The sequence below is a fragment of the Mobula birostris genome, chromosome 4 (assembly GCF_030028105.1).
Source record: "Mobula birostris isolate sMobBir1 chromosome 4, sMobBir1.hap1, whole genome shotgun sequence".
Classification (NCBI taxonomy): domain Eukaryota; kingdom Metazoa; phylum Chordata; class Chondrichthyes; order Myliobatiformes; family Myliobatidae; genus Mobula; species Mobula birostris.
Genome location: NC_092373.1, coordinates 117,289,512 through 117,307,189, shown reverse-complemented (window position 1 = coordinate 117,307,189; position 17,678 = coordinate 117,289,512). Strand labels below are relative to the sequence as shown.

At 37.7% G+C, this 17,678-nt stretch overlaps 1 protein-coding gene across 3 annotated transcripts; it reads left to right on the top strand.

The window, feature by feature from the left end:
* The first annotated feature begins 1,200 nt into the window (after positions 1–1,200).
* Positions 1,201–17,449, top strand: pitx2 (paired-like homeodomain 2). 3 transcript variants are annotated; one of them, XM_072254693.1, is made up of 5 exons: positions 1,201–1,350; positions 3,638–3,697; positions 5,924–6,058; positions 14,579–14,784; positions 16,595–17,449. In XM_072254693.1, exons 2-5 carry the CDS (start codon positions 3,661–3,663, stop codon positions 17,156–17,158), a joined length of 942 nt encoding a protein of 313 aa, XP_072110794.1. In that variant the 5' UTR covers positions 1,201–1,350; positions 3,638–3,660; the 3' UTR covers positions 17,159–17,449. The 3 variants fall into 3 exon arrangements, with proteins under 3 accessions (XP_072110794.1, XP_072110795.1, XP_072110793.1); XM_072254694.1 differs by lacking the exon at positions 1,201–1,350 and adding an exon at positions 1,393–1,639; XM_072254692.1 differs by lacking the exons at positions 1,201–1,350; positions 3,638–3,697; positions 5,924–6,058 and adding an exon at positions 13,430–13,951.
* The last annotated feature ends 229 nt before the right edge of the window (positions 17,450–17,678 follow it).

Here is a 17,678-nt window from a genome sequence, read left to right as displayed (position 1 = left end):
ATTTCATATTTGTTTTTTAATCAAAATTGCCTACCATTCACACCTTGCGTTTTCAAAGCATTCCAAACATTCTCAATATCCTTGCTTCTCTGAGCTATTCCTAGAGAAATGCTGTAACTTGCCCCATACTCTTTTTTTTTTCTCTTTCTCTCATAGTCCCAGCGGAGAATGTTGTAGATAAATAAATTCAGCCGAACTTTTCATTAATTAGGCGCATCTGAAAAATAAGTTGTCATAAAAACCTAATTGAATTAAATTTGCAAAACGAATTGCAACGTTCCACATTTTCCAACAGTTTGCAACAATATAGCAATGAATCATTTTATCTATCGCCTTGTAACCGTGGAAACAACATTATACATGGGCAATTGTATACTTCACTGGAATTCTGAGCTTGGAATTGTCAGTCATTGTACCTTTGACTGGACTAAATCAACATACCGTGGTTGGAAAAATAATCTAGGTACCATGCGAATTAAACCCGAAGTTCCCTCGATTCTTAAGTATTAGTCTTCCCAAAAGAAAATGAAACGCGTTCTGATTCCACGCTAGTGATTTTTTTTTAATAACTTGTCGTTTCACGGTAAGCACAACGACGTGTACTTTTGGATTTAGTCTAATAATCACTCAAATGCATAACGTAGTTCATATCCTATATTTTTCCTCTGTTACAATACTACATTGCACTTCACAGATGAAAAGAGCGCTTATATACAAGTACATTTTGGTATTGATTTAAATGTACTGCAGCAAGATGCGGGAGCCTTTTTTCAATGAATTAAGAAATTACGAACAGAGTTGGAACATAAGCTTCCCCTAGAATTTTGCACTAAATCTCTGATATCCAAACAAGTTTTTAAACCGCACGTGCACTGTGCGCCAAAATTTAGATGAAGTGTTTGTTTTGATTTTTGTTCGCTGTTCCGGTTCTTTAAAAATGGAATCTTACTCAACAGAGGATCTTCCTCTTTTTGAGATTTGTATCGTAAATCCCAAACGCTTGGTGCATCTCTAAAAAATCATCCCCCCCCCCCCGCCCCATCTCTGAGATATATTTGAATCTTTCCTGACGTCACGGTTTTCCAAAATAGACAGGGAAACATCGTAAAGAATCAAGTGATGGTGGGGGAGGGAGGAGGGAAGGAGGCGGGGGGGGGGTGCTGGTTGCGTGGGCAAGAGAGAAGGGGAGAGGGAGGAAGAGAGAAAAAAGGAACACAAGGCGCCCAAGCGGAAGCTTTAGTTGATTTCGTTCTGTATAATCTTTCAATCTTGCATCTGCTGTCGGTAGAAAAACAACGAGAACCGCACTCCAATCCCCCCCCCCAAAAAAAACCTCTCAGCTTCTGTCTGGTAAGTGGAGGCGTCCTTCCTTAGCTGTGAGATAATGCAAGTCTGAGAATTCGTTCCACTTTCCCAATTTCCCGCGTGTGTGATTTGTAACTCGGATCACCATTTTACTGCCCTTTACATTTCCCCGCACAATCACATAAGCGACTAGTTCTACGGTTTCACTTTGCTGCAGACCCTGTGTCTGTATAGTTACAGTAAAGGGGAGGGAGAGAGAGGAGAAAGTGTAGAATCTGTAAAAAAAATGCAATTTCCTGGTTACTACCACTCCGTCCCCCAGTGGCAGCTCTCGGTAAGTTCTACAGACTCGTTATGCCTATGAGATTATCTTTATATAAAAAAAGTTTTTTTTAAGTCTGAAAGTTTTTAGGAACTGTTTTAGCGCGGTTGAAATCTCATCAAGCTGGAAGAACTACACGATAGTTGCTTTAGTTACAAGCATGTTAAGTCAAGCAGAGACCGATTGATTGAACAGTTGTTTGCGACCGTGCTTACACAAAACAAGAAAACGATATCATTGCCTTTCTTTCAGTCAAATTTCTGGTATACGATTCAGACATAATGTGGATTTCCCTGAATTCGGAACTATAGAAATGCGATACGCTTTAAACAAAAAATGCACACGCCAACTTCACGCCGGATACTGAAGCTTGTTCGCATTAATATGGTACTAGGGACGCCAGATATATATAGTTAATGCTTGTTAACGATTGCGGGGTGAGTTGTGTTGGAAATTATTTGATGATTAATCTTGGTGGTAATTTCGCGTGATTTGTTTAATTGACGAAATTTATGGCCCGAAAGGTGTGTTTTGAGGAACGATTAACGAGCATAAGGGTTCTTGTTAGTTCTGTTCTATTGCCTTATCTGCGAAATCTTAAGAAAGTGTAATGGGAAAGGAAGGCAGCGGGGAACAAAACAGAACAACAATAGTTGTTTTGGAGAGCAGAACAATTACATTTCTACTTAAGATAACTTAGAAGTGGATATCTATAGATATATTGAATTCCGCTACTTGAAATTTTGGGTTATAGCTGTTTGGGAGTTGTGTCGTTATCATGAGCCTCAGTGATATGTATTACTTTACTCGTTTGTTTTAGCAGTGAGTAACAGCTTGAGCAGATAATGCGAGTTTTTGAAGTCGCTTGTATGCAAAATCGATGGAATTTTTAACGTCGTAAACAACTTGTTGAAAGCTAAAAATAATTGCAGAGGAATACGCAGATTTTTGTGGGAGTGGGATATCGGAAGTCCGGTTTTACTTTTCAATGCACTTGTCATTTCATTTGGCTAATTATTCATATTCTCGAGCGCAACAACCCCAGCACTGTTGCAAGGAGACAGTTTAGTTCCAGATAGATTTGAAAAGCTGCGCAAAAAAAAACGATTACCATGATGATGACATGCAAATTTTTTTAGAATTATCATAAGCAAACATTTGAAGCCTGGACTAATAAAATCCCATCTGCGTTACTTCATATCGAGTTAGTCCGCCGCTCTGATAATGAATTTTGTAATATCCCACCGACAGACATCTCAATCAGACACTAATCCTGTGATTTTACTGCGGAATCACTAAATATCCAACAGGCAAACTGTCGTACTTTGGCACTTGTGGCCGTGTCTGCGCCTATAGTTTAGAAAACAAGAAACAGATTAAATCGTGTGAATTCGCTCGGATTTCGGATGAGATTGATTACGAGAATTTGACGGCCAAAAATCCTCTATTCTTGTTGGATGTGAAGTAAAATTGCTGTCGCTGGTTCAATTTAAACCCTGTTTAAGAAAATGCATGGACGGACGACATAACTCGCAATGCAAAATTGTCTCTTCCATTTGTTTTATCGATTGATAAAAAAATGTAACCTATTAAGCTTGCTTGTTGTTCTACTAAAAAGTAAAACCAGAAAATGCGCGAAATTCTCGCCCGCAGTTGATTTTGTTCTCTATTTTGTTTTTCATTTTAATAAAATAATTAACAATGTTTGTAACAAACTAAACAAAAAGAACTGCATATAATTAACATGAAATTTTGTTCACTTAGATAATTGCTTTGTATAAACCAATCGCGCACAAAATGATAAATGTGATTATTATGGGACATACGACAAAGCGTAGCTTTCTGTTCCTATTTCCGAAAATCGTTTGAGTTTACAATTTCCCCTCAGTATTGTGTCTTTCCATATTCTGACGATGCGTTTTCATTTTGCTGTAATTTATAAATATCATGCAATGTTAATAAAAATGTTATTAGGTTCCGACAGTAAATTTCGTGCATTTTTCTTCCTAGACAAATCACTGACTGGTGGTATTATGGACTCCAACTGCCATAAGCATTGCGTCGAATTATGTGAGTAATGATGTTTTCTTAAAAGTTACACCAATATAAGTCAGTTAATGCTGGGGTAGAATTTTAATCCTTATAGTCTTACATGTTTCGAAGCTGAATTGGAGCATAGATAATTACTATTTTTTTTCTCCTTGAGAAGCAACTTAAAGGCAACACCCACAGAGGATACACTTGTATATGACCAACCAAAATAATACTTTGCAGTACATATCAGCTTTAAATAACGACTATATTTTCCCTAACCTCAAAAAGTCGTTCCAATACTTAATGGAAGCAAAATTCCGTCTTAATAACCATATAAAAATATTGATGTACACTTTGACAAAATTAGCTTCTTTAAAATGAGAAAATTATATTCTTGAAACAAATAGAACGAAATGTTTTGAAATACATTACAACTGTAATGTTTAAAATTTGCGAAAAACAGTATGGCCAATGGCATTGTGGCATTCAGTTCTTCTTGAGAATAATTTCCTTTCAACTAAATATTGGCAAGACTGGAGCCTTCACCTTTGTACCCTCTCACAATTTTTTTTTTGCCTAGCTAATGACATCATCCTTCTCCATAGACAACTGTCTGAAACTAAACGGGACAACCTGCAGATCTGATGTCATACATGACTGGGAGATGAACTTTTGACCAGCTATCTATCCATCACTAAAACCTCCATTTCCACTTCTATAACAATTCCTAATGCAGTGCCTGCAGCTCAGACCCCTCCTCAGTATCTTTGCCACCTCCTAGCTTGACCACTTCAATTGTGACCTTCATGAATCCATTTTTCTCATAAACGTAGTGATCTATAATTATGTTGCTTATGCACTAACTTGTTTCATTTCTCTTTCAACTACCACTCCATGTTTCCCCACCTACATTGCATACCGATTGTAGAATGCCTCTATTTTAAAACATTCGTTCTTATCTTCAGATATTTCCATATTCTCACTCTTTCCTGTCCTTGTAATCATTTATTGGCCCTATAACTCTGCAACAATTACCAAATGTGGCTTCCTCATCAGACTTTAATATAATTGCTTCAGCATTGGCTATCAAGAAATCAGATCTAAAATGCACTCCTGATTTTTTTTTTGAATGAACTGACCACAGACACTCAGAATAAAATGTTAGGTAGGCAGGTGAACCAATTGGAGCCTCTGGCCTGAAAGGGTTCATACTTGAGCACATGTATGTAGGCCCCAAAACAAGTTTGCTTGTGTGATTCTGGGATGCATGCCTTTCAACCAACAGTGACCTGGAGCTTACTCTAAATTACCCAGAGCCTCAGTAATTTTCATAAAAAAGGATTACACCCTGGACAGAGAATTCCAGGAAATCTATAAACTCTCTCCCTAAATGACCTTGTTTATTTGCCTGTTTTCCTTCTTTTAAGATGCTCCTAAAAACAAGCCTGGTTCTTGGTCTAATCCTTTGGTCACCTGTCATAATATCTGCTCTGGGATTAGAAAGGCGCTATATGATTTAAAGTTGATGTTTCTTTTGCTACTGTGATGCATGTTCATACGTTATGGCTGACATTAATTAAGCAGACAGCAAAGGAGATAGCTGGAATTCAATGTACCATAAGGAGATTTTAGTTAACTACTAAACTGAGATGTGGTTATCCAGCCTTTTCTTCCATTGTTTTTTCTTGTATTCGTCAACTGCACTGCCCATGTATTGCTCAGGCTCTTTGAAATCATTGTAGGACTACGGAAGAGGGCAAGGAGGCTGGTGAACTCCAAAACATTGCGTAATGAAAAGGGGGGAAAATACTCCTGATGAATCAAGTTTGCAAGAAAAGTCTTGTGAAAGTAATGCGACGAAGATTGTTATTTTTTAAATGTAATTTCTGAAGCTTGCGCGGAAAATCTCTTGAAGGAGAAGGGTCAACATAACTGACAATGTAACTTTGTACTCTATGATTGTTGTCGACCAATGAAAAGGTTAGTTAGAATCTGACTTTTATAATAACCAGGCTGCTTTTATTACAGGCGTTTTTGCCAGAGCCCACTGGCGGCGTTTATGCGATTTCTGAAAGCATGGGATGTAAAGGTGTAAAAGGAAATTGTTGAGAATATGCATAAATAACGTGAATCCACGAACAATCTAAGTCAACAGCAAAACGCATTTATCAAAAACTGAGCGGTGCAAATTCATGATAATGTTATTTTTTACTCCTGACAATTATGGGTCATGTTAATTTCACTTCTCTTTCCTCGTCTCAGCGTCGCAGTCCGCTGCGGTGGAATGTTTATTTACAAAAGACACAGAACTACGAAAAACAGAAACAAACCCGGCAGCTGAAGCTGCAAACGGCAGAAAAGACAACAAATTCCTTAGGCAACACCTCGATTCGAATGGTAGGCATCACAAAACAGTTCCTTGTATAAATATAATCTCTGCGTATAAAACATTATCAGGTCTAATTCACAGTGCTGTGCGTAACACCATTTACCATATTAAACCACAAAACGGAATTTCTCCTCTGCATCCTTAGACTCTGAACTGAAAACAATCCAACGTGTATAATCCCTACTTTAAAATTTGTGTTGGAGCGACCTCTGCAGTATAGGAGACAAATGGGCTATTCGCGAAGGGGTTCTGGAAACCTTTACCTTGTTCTTAGCAAGTGTGAAACCCGAATCCAATTTTAAATCAACGTCTTCTTCAATAAAGTATTTCTTCTTGTGGTTATTAGAGTAATTTATATTTGACGACGCTGTAAGTCCATATAATCCAGATGATAAAATATTGAATATTTCTCTCTCTTTGATTCCAATATTTTTATTTTTCTTTGTTTTAAATAAGTTATATATTTTGGCTAGGTTAAAAAGATAAAATATTATCTGTACACATATAACCTCCCAAATTTTGAAACCGCACTTGCAAAAGATTGTAATTCAACGATGACATTTTGAAATAAGTTTACATTTTCCTTATGGGGCTGATTATTGGAGTATTGGAGTATTTCTTTACTTTTTGTTCATTGGCTCGTTGGTTGCTCAGGATTTCCAGGACAGATAATGAGGTCACTATTAATATTCTACAAAACTATGTTAGCCACTGTTACATTTCACCAAGATGTAAAGTTACATAAACAATTTTATTTTTACGTTTTATTCAATGTTTTAAATATAATTTATGTTCAGAATAATACATCTTTATTGGTACTAATGGAAGTATGACTTACTGTACATTTGCTAATTAGTTTGACCCAAACCTAGCGTAACATATTTGGTATAATGTTTGCAGCTATCTATCATTGCGTAGGATTTACTCTATAAAGGCAATTAGAATCGCAGGTACTTTTTTTCAAAAAAAAAAGGAAAGAATTAAATCGGGTATTAAATCTTTGTTTTTACGTTATAACAAAATTTGAAAGCTTGATTGCTATGCGCCGAAGCTATCCAACGACTAATTTAGAGTGCACTTGTTTTAATATGTCACCGAGCTATAAAACTGTTTTGTTTTTAAAAAACGGCTGCATTTGATCACATAGTTTATGGTTGGGTTTAAGCTCTGCTTTCAAATAATTTCATTATATTTGAGAGATAGATAGCTGTGTATATCGTATGTGCGCGTACTTCTATATATATTCATGTGTGATGATGTCAAAAATTGTTCTAACGTTGTGTGCCTCTTTTTGCACCTAAGTATTATATACTCATTTTAAACAATAGCATAAATATTGATCACTGGCTCATGATGCAGGTGGGCTGACAAATTTGCATTGAGACTGTCAATCTGTATGTAGAATCCTAAGTGCTACAATTTCTAACGTCTGTTACCTCCAAGCCAGTGAATGGCGATTCTAAATATAAAATACATTCGCCTTATAACCGATTGATAGATATAGGGACTGCAAATAATATGAAGTATTGTGTGCTTTTTATTTGAAGAAGGAGTCAATCTTCAATGTCTGTCGTAAATCTAAATTGTTCCCTTCGGTAATTCCTTTTTTCTTAGAGTGATATTGTACAAAATGTTGCATAAAATGTTATTGATGAGTGGAAAAACTTCCAGCTACAGTACTCGTAAAATATTTCACAAGAATGCTGAGAAAATCCTGGGTGACGCGTAAATACATGAATGCACAGTTAATTCGTATGTTCGTCAGGGTGAATGAGAAGGCGAGAGAAAGGAACTAAACATTTGTCAATTATCAATGAGAGAAACTTCGTTTTCCTTATACGGTATCTTTATTGGTGATCTGTTTTGTACAGTCTACCTAATATATGCAGCAATTGTTGGATTGACTCGAGGGAAAACTAGATGTATAATGAAAGCTTATTCGTGAGTAGGAATATACTAATGGAACAATTTGATGTCTTCTTAATCCTTTGTAAAAAGGTTTGTCGTCTTCCTAATATTGACTGAATGGGTAATTAATGGCTCTTCATCTTGGAGAATACCCAGTAATCCGACATAGGAAAAAGACAACAAACCCGAGGTATAAGACAACAAAACAAGCACAAATCTACCCAAACGGCACCAAATCATCCACTTAAAAGACTACAAGTTCTGGAAGTAATCTTCTAATATAAATTTACAAAACCAGAGGCCCTGTCACAAACTGCAGATATTTTAATTCGTTTCCTACAATGTCTTGGGATAAATGTAAACTTGATCGATCAGGCTCTTAAAATCTAATTTTTTTTTATTTGAGAACAATTATTTGGCCATTTCTGTAGGTTAGTGCAAATAATAACGTATATTTTAATATTTGTTTTCCAATCACAACTTTCTCACAAAATATCCAGAAAGTTCTGTCACATCATGTGTTGAGTCCTCCGTTTCTAAATAAGACCACACGAGACAATAAATCTTTCACAGAGAGGGAAACAATATTTGAAGTTCTCCTACCTGAAATAGTAAAATCCCTTTCCTCTGATGCTGCCTGACTTGCTGAGTATTTCTAGCAATTACTGTCTTTCGTTTTCTTGATTTTCAGTAACTCTTCCGATTTGGTACTAACTATTGAGTAGTTTATGCAAATTACTTAAGCCGCCATATGTACTTTCATGTACAGTGCTGGCATACGTTATAGCACATTTAAAGCAATTCTAGGAACCAGACTAAAATATGAAAATCAAATATGTTACACGTGACATTTCTACTGGCGCGCTTTAAAGTAGATTTAACAGAAAAGTTGCAAACCAGCTGCGTTATAAGTAAAAGAGTGAATAAGGAGATTAACTTAAGATGGACCAAATCCAAATCCAATCTTCGATTGTAATCTTTACACAATAAAATTTAGAATCGTAAGCAATATATGTTCATTATCGCCTTCTTGTGCTGTCAAACATCTTTAAGAGTTGAATCCACCTTTTGACGTCGGACACTTTTTGATAGTTCAATAGACACCATCTCTCCTTCTGTAGGAATACGAAACGCGCGCCATTTGTTTTTCTGATCTAGCCAGAAATAATAAATATGTTCAAGCTAAAATGCAAATTTAGTTATTGTGGATGATGCACTAAACGTTTAAGGTTTATTCTTATAATACAGGAATCATACAAGTTAAAGACGTAGCATCATTTTATATATACGTTGTCCGTCCGCCTTTCAAGGACACGCATTTTTATAATGAAAACTCAATGAGCGTTATCTTCCTACCCATGGAAAATTAATAAGGTTGTTTTGTCAGCTGACAACCTTCTTAAATATTATTTCACCAGGGAAATTAAAGCTTCGGCTCAGATTATAGGTCGGTATTTTTTGGTTTTATGTGATTTACGGTAACCATGGCAACTAATGCTGAATGTTAGCTCCCCAATTCTCCGCCTCGAAAATTCACAAACCTTTAATCAAACGAATGGGCGCGGACGTATTCCGCTAACGTACAATCCGCCGCTGTTCGGTTTGCCTGTTGGGGCTGGGATTTGGGGAGGGGAGAACAAAAAGATAAACCAAGCAGTTCAAAGCAAAACATTTTTTAGTAAGTGTGGTGGCAGCAATTTCTCGCACAAGTTTGACTGTCCATCAGCTGGCCCACCCGCAAGTGACCAGCTCAGACCTTGTCTACACTTCAGCACGCACTAACCCATCTTTACCGTGCACGCGCCTTCCAGGCCATTACCCGCACCATCCCGGCTTAAAATACATTCTTTACCATGGCCACTTTTTTTTTGTAAAGGGCAGAAACACAGGCAAATCCTAAACGTCTTTGATAAATAAACGATATTCTCATCCGGGTTAAAAGTATTTGATGTCCTTTAGACAATAGGGCTTGACCCAGGAAATTACTAAATAGGAAAGACTGGAAGCGCTGCATTTAACGCTGTGAACTTGTTGGCTTCTTTGACTGATACTTAGCCCACAGGTACAAACTGATATCTTCCCAAATTACATCACGGCTTGAATCGGCGATGAGCAGCACAAAGCACACTGTTAAATATGCATGCAACTCTATATAGCTAAAACTTCAACCGAGACTAAATGTGGAAATCTTGCAAGTTCATGGGTATCTAAGGGGTAGACTTCCATACTGCTTTATCTGTCAGGGATTTAATTAAGCAATTTCATAGATATCTGCAGCATTTTAAATGGTTCCCCCTTTCTGCTGTTTAAATCGCGTGCTCTAAGTATGAGCTCTCTCGCTGAAAATTCACCTAAATACTCGACTAATACTAAGTGGTATCGTGCCCCTGTGGGTGTGATTGCAAGGATAATGCACAAGTTGCACAAATTTCCAAAAATATCTGAATAGCTCAAGCTTGTAATCTTAATATCAACGTGGTGGACCAATTCTCTATTAAAACTGAACTTACTATTCGCTTGCCGGCTTTTTGTTTTAACCTTGTAAGGCTCGTGTACACACATTGAAGGACTGACCTTACACGGTGAAACTCTATCCGTGGATGCAAGAGCAATGGACGTTGAGTCTCGAATGGCGTTGCTTCTAGTTCTGCGCTTTTACAGATGCCGCGTTGGATTTTATTCCTGCGAAAGGAAAAGTTTTTTGATATGAGAATTCATTCTTCGCTGACAAATTAAAAATAAACTAGGAAGGCTTGTCTCAAATTCAAAATCCCTAAAAGAAACCGGCAATTTCCGTTAAGTGAAAATTAATTTCCCCAAACATGTTGCAATAAACTGATATCTAGATGCACAAAGTGTCAGAAAAATTCGACTCCGAAGTTCCTTAATTGTATGTTTTGCACAAATGAACTAAATCATTTGAGGTCAGATTGTTTTTGCATCAAACGAAGGATAAATCTGCGGATTAAACAACACCCACATTTATCCTAAATCAATAATAATGAAAATTTATTAAGGCTGGAATTAAGTTTGATCTCCCTCTTTTTGCCGCTCTCAAACTCGAGCATAATTATTTTATTAATTTTAATAGCCGAAGGCACTTGAATTCAAGAAGACAGGACAGGAAGAGCCCAAGAATAACATGGCAAAGAAGTCCGGGCTGTGTTGATGGAAGGTTTCTCGGCCTGGGGAATGGTTGATTTCCTTTTGGGTTATTTCAAGACGAGAGAAAGGAAATGTTTACACTATGTCAGTATTTTATGATTATTTGGGAATGAAAATAAATTTGATAGGAAAACTGACAGTGACTGTTTTAACCTTATTTAAAAGACCTAAGCAAATTAGAGTCTTATCGGACAAATTTGAGAGTGTTTTCTTCTCCAGCACTCGTACGACGAGAGAATATTGCATGGATCTCAGGGACTGAGGCTTGTTAAACAGCTAACGAGCAGGTAAAAATGAGCAGAATATCCATTAAATGAAAGGCTTTTGGACTGGACGGATGACGGGGTGAGGATGGGAGACAAATACTTACTACCGCTCTTTTTGAGAATGTTGCTGTATTTGACGCAGGTATGGTGCAATAGTGCACAGGTTTGTTTGAGACGCAAGCGGTTGGAAGTGTCAGAGCGCCTGTGTCACAACAAATCCTTCACCATTGTGCCTCCCCGAGTAAGGTTCATCAGATGAAAGCTTTTCTACTTTGTTTTATAGCTGTCGCGAATTTGTTTTGCTTAATAAATCAAAGGTATTTAAAACAAACTGGATCAACTCCATTAGAAGATAATACGTTTCTATTTATTTTGCTCGCAGCTTCGACACATATTTTTAAATTAGTATTGCAATGTTAGGATCCGTAATTGGCCTTCTAATGAAGAATTCCAAATGAGTGATAAAAATCCACGCGCGTTTGAAATCCCGCAACTTTTAAAAAGCGTAACGGGAGAACAGTTAAATATATCAATTTTATTTCATAGTTGTTTTTAAACTTTAACGCTTTTGTATTTTAACTTATAAAATGTGGGACTGTTTACTGAACACATTTAAATTTTCCTACTCTGATGAATACTTATTTTTCATCGGATACCGTAAATACTATTCAGCCGCGGAGATCGCAAATTGAAAATAAGAGACCGGTGAAAATCTGAAAGACAAAGTCAAAATACCTCTAACGCACGTCTAGGCAGCCACGTACTGCCGACGGTGACCTATCTTGATCCTTCAGAGGCTAGATAATCTTCTGAGCATTTTCAATGTCCTTGTTACTGCACAGCAGTGCCTGTGCCTTTTTATAATGATTTACACACTAAAACGCATAAACTATTGAAAATAATAGTATTACTTCGATATCAAATTTAGGTTCAATTGTACCCCTCTGTGAAGACACATGTAGAGATAAGGTGCAACTTTAACGGTAAAACCACACTAAAAAGCAATAATCTGAATTGTATCCATATGTTTTCGTACTTAGTATTCAAATAAAGACAGGTTGTGATACCGTATATTAAATACGCAACTGCAAAAACATATAATTTTGTTTCATTGATAATAATATTTATAAACTGTCAATAAATTGCCTAATTTTTAATGAAGGTGCAAATTGCCACACATTTCAGAGAGGTATATTTTCCTTGAAGCATTGAGCCCTAAGGATTATTTCACCCGTATTGATCTTGTCACGCCACGCACTCAGTATAAATCGATATCCTGGCAAAGGGGTTATAGAAGCTTTCCATTCATCCCAGATAAAGGTTTTTTTTTGGTATGTAATCAAGTTGTCATAAGGTGCGCTGTCCGACAGGAACATTTACCTGTATTCCCAGCATTGCAAATATTTCAATTTAGCAAACGGTCGATGTATGCCTAACAATTTTAAAACCTCAAAAACGGCCAAGCAACGTAAAACATATACTATTAGATAGACATCATATGAGGCAAATCATATAATCGACGATTTGGGGAAAAAAGTATTTAACCAAAGCCGGTAATATTAAGCTTCGATTTTCAGGATAAATTCAGTGACTTTGCTATCAGTAAACATTAATCATGATTTCGCTGTTAATTACGATGAAAATTATTATAATCACAATATGTGCGGTCAGGGAAAGAGGATGAAAATGCGTGTTATTTTGCTGCTGTAAATGACAAGCGTGTCGCTTCACTCCTGTCGCTTGCTGTCAGTGAGTGAAAGACATCGCTCAAGGTGCATTGTGGGACTCAGACTCCCCTTCGCCCTTAAGCACTGGGGACGTCATAAACGCAATAAGGGCGGGTCTTAGCACATGCAGTTTTGATTGGCTTGGTGACGTCCAGACATTCGCATAAAATCCTGCCTTTTCATTCTTTTCACGGGCTCGGACACTTGTCGATCAGCGTGAGTGACAGGGAGAAGGCGGAGGCGTTGTGGAGGAGGATCATTGTGAGGTTACCAGAGGCGGCTCCGCTCTTAAAGCCACTGGCGAACAGGGAGTGCATTTGTGGCAGGAGCGGCGGCAGCCTAAGGATCCTTATCTGCAGTAACCTACCCCTGTCACTCGGACGCACACGTATACAGTATCAGCCAGGAATAATCCATTCATTGCAATCTCACTGCTTCTCCTCTGTGACATTTTTTTTGAACTGGCTGTAATGAAGACAGCAACTCGAAAGTGAACTTAAAAGAAGAGCTGAAGATTTGTGCACTGCAGCTCCCGGATCACCCCACCCCCAGATCATTCATCCCCTGTTCGACTTCCTTATTGTAAACTGGGCTGCGAGGAAATTTAACCCTCTTTGGAAACGTCGCCCGGCAGCTTGTATTTGTTTATCAATGAACAGTACAAAAAATCCATTGACTTTGGACCACCTGAGAAATTTCAGCAGCGGCAATAAACTGGTGCGGGATCAGACAACCTTAACGATGGCTTCGGGTTTGCAAACCGTACGAACAAGCGAGCCCAAGCACAGACTCGAGGTCCACACTTTATCGGACACCTCCAGCCCTGACACGGGAGGTAAGGCCTTTACCGCTCAAGACACCGCATCGATCTCACTCCCGTCGGACATTGTGACTCTTCCTTATTTTATGGCACAACTTTATTGCGGCGCAGAGAGAGCAAAAAAAAACAAATGCAAGGCTGTTTGGCATCAACGATTATTATATAATCATTGCATAAGAAATTCTACACATGGTATCTGGTTCGGACTTGTATCTTTGTGGATATGTGCTCTGAAATATTACCTGAAATACCGTATGTCAAATATTAAATAATGACAGGGCTATTGGATAATATATATTTTAATGCGTTCTATACGGCGTATATTTGTACTTTTTCGTATGAGGAAATTGTTTGACATTAGACACCGAATTGAATATTGTGCTTTATTGACAAATGATGTTCAGAAGCATACGTCACAGTCGCTTGATCACAAAATGTGCAAATAAAATCTATGAAAATGCAAACAAATAAGTTGTCGTTGTTCAAAGTAAAGCCCTTAATCGCGGGATACTGCTTATCAGTAAATGAACAATATTGCTAATGATAAACAGCTTTGAGATATATTGTGCATTATTTAGTGCAAACATTTGTTTAAAGCGGTTAAGAATTCATTGCTCATTGTATGGTTCTTATTATCCTCAGAAAAAGACAAAATTCAACAAAACAAAAACGATGACACGAATACAGAGGACTCGTCAAAGAAAAAAAGACAACGGCGCCAGAGGACACATTTCACCAGTCAACAGTTACAAGAACTGGAGGCAACTTTTCAAAGAAATCGATACCCAGATATGTCCACGAGGGAAGAGATTGCAGTTTGGACCAATTTAACTGAAGCTAGAGTTCGGGTACGTTGACATTCTGTTCTTTCCCATTGAACTCGCATAACCATAAACAAGAAAATACTAGTATTTCCATGCTATCAGTAAGTCTTTGAAGTCGATTTCTGAATCGATTACATACAATTATTTCGGAATATAACCATTAACGAAATGTTGAGTTTTTAAAACATACTGGATTTTTTTTTGGCATTAAACGAGATAGTCTGCCAAGGACTTGTTACGCTCACTTGTTGGTGCCATTTCGTGATGACATCCCTTGATGAGTGAAACGAACATCTCGCAGAATAAAATTCCAAAATTACGTTCCTCCTAATTTGAAGAAGTGTAAGCGCTGATTTGACACTGCGAAACAGTGCAATTTGCTAAATACAGTCTAACATTAGGTTGCCAATGTCGAACACCAGTTGTGTAAACAACGCTGTGTAACAGGCCATTGTGATATTTGTCTGAGTTCACATCCCAATACACAAATGTCGCTGCGTCTTGAGAGGGAGACGTCTCTTTCTGCTGAATGTGGATTCGGAGAACCAAGGGACATGAAGAGGATGTTCAATAAGGTTGACATGGGTCATGAGGTTTCACAACGCCTCCATTAACTGTCAATTTACTTAGATGGATAGTTTGAAAGTATGTGACAGCTACTCGCTGGCATCTCCTCAGAAACTATTAAAATTCATGCATTCACGTGAAAAATCCTTATTTAAGTGAAATCTGCATTTTTTGTATGTTAAGCTGCGAAAATAGTAACACATTGTTAGAGATCTGATTACAACACAGCATGTTGGTATCACTTGTTTGTAAATGATACATTGAACGCCGAACCAATACACATCTTCCTTTAAAATTTTCTTATTTACAATTTGAATGACATTCCACTAAACAGTATTACTGTATGTTTTCCATTCGTCTTGTAGTAAAACGTCTTTCAACACATAGCAAATGGAAATTGAACTTTTTTTTTGCTTTTATATTATTGCCCGTCCAATCTGAATTATTAATTTACTAAACCTTCTCGATGACAAATAATGCGAGCATGACATTGAATCACAACGTTCACACCTAATAACTGGCGCAGTCACAGAGTTTAAAAGTCTCTGTAAACACATCTGTGTTATTGGGTATATGTTAAGATTCCACTGCGGGTTATTCAGTTTGAATTACCCGCACATCTTTTCAATGTGTTGCAATCACACAGAAAGAAACAATATCAGGCATAAAGTACAAGAAATAATTTCCCTCCAAATGTGGCTTTGTAGCTTTTTTTAAACCTCCTTTCACGATTCTGGGTGTTGGCTGTTATACACCTGTTGGGATTTCTTAGTAAATCTCTTGCTTATCATGATAATTCGTAATTAAATATTTGACGCATATACGTTGATGCCCAAGCATTCTGTTGAATATCATAAACAAGTCGTTGGTCTCATTTGCTTAGTCGGGTCTTCGACACATAAGTAGTGCATTAGCATTGCCAGTAGGTTTATGCTTTTGCATACATTATCTTTCTTAATTGGGATAGTACTGCGGTAATTTTATAATAAAACTGACCAATTATCTGTTTCCTTATCCATAACCCCAAAGTATGTGATTTCCCCCGCGAATAAAAAACAACATGAACCCATCTGACTGATTTATTTGATCCCCAAAGGACAAGATGGGACAGAGTTATGATTGGGCCGTTTCATTTGTATTTTAATCTGTTCTAATGAAATCCTACCAGCATTTAGATGTGTGTTGACGAATCTTTTGTTTTCGTACCGTAGCATGTTTCTGAAAACAGGACTTTGTTGTTCTTCCCACCCCATCCCCCCACATTTAGGTCTGGTTTAAAAACCGCAGAGCCAAGTGGAGGAAACGGGAGCGCAACCAGCAAGCGGAGCTTTGTAAGAGTGGCTTTGGACCTCAATTCAATGGTCTGATGCAGCCGTATGATGATATGTACCCGGGCTACACCTACAACAACTGGGCCGCCAAGGGCTTGACATCGGCGTCACTTTCCACCAAAAGTTTCCCTTTCTTTAATTCTATGAACGTGAATCCTTTGTCCTCTCAGACTATGTTTTCCTCCCCCAATTCCATTTCATCCATGAGCATGTCATCCAGCATGGTACCCTCTGCAGTGACCGGGGTACCAGGCTCTGGGCTAAACAGTCTCAATAATTTGAACAACTTAAGCAACCCGTCTCTAAACTCCGCCGTACCAGCAGCGACCTGCCCCTATGCTCCGCCGACCCCACCATACGTCTACAGAGACACTTGCAATTCAAGCTTGGCCAGCCTTAGACTCAAAGCCAAGCAACATTCAAGTTTTGGATACGCCAGTGTTCAGAATCCAGCATCTAACTTGAGCGCCTGCCAATATGCTGTAGACAGGCCTGTGTGAGACATAAATGAACCTTCTCAGACTGCTGAACTCCAAGAAATGATTTAAATATAATGGGCACTATGAGAACCACTGACTAGCTAAATCCCCCACCGAGCCGGCTTTCTAACTTAAGGGCAAGGCGCAAGTGTTATTTCGCCCCTTGACTCCCCGTTTGAAAATATTTTTCATCAGATGGACGTTTGACCATTAAAAGAAATGCTCTCGATTAGTTGACTGGATATCGCCTTTATTAATACCATATAAGCTTGTTATTTTTAAGTTCGGCATTGTGATAATAAAAGAAATGTTTGGCGGAACGAATGTGTATATATCGAAATGTCAAATTAATTTTATAAAAGCAATTGACAGTAATATCACGCCAGTGTTTTTGAAGTTACATAACAATAAAGCATGTCACGTGGAAGCTTGAAGGATTATTTCCGCTTAAAAGCAAGGGAATGTATATACTTAAGTGCAACACTTGTATGTTTCTAACACTGTCTATTATTACTAATTATTATTATTATTATTAAAAGTC

Excerpts from the sequence above, each read along its gene's own strand:
- pitx2 (XM_072254692.1), top strand. The coding sequence starts at position 13,768 with ATGAACAGTACAAAAAATCCATTGACTTTGGACCACCTGAGAAATTTC. Across the intron at positions 13,952-14,578 it reads CTCCAGCCCTGACACGGGAG|AAAAAGACAAAATTCAACAA; the intron begins GTAAGGCCTTTA and ends TATTATCCTCAG. Across the intron at positions 14,785-16,594 it reads TAACTGAAGCTAGAGTTCGG|GTCTGGTTTAAAAACCGCAG; the intron begins GTACGTTGACAT and ends CCCCACATTTAG.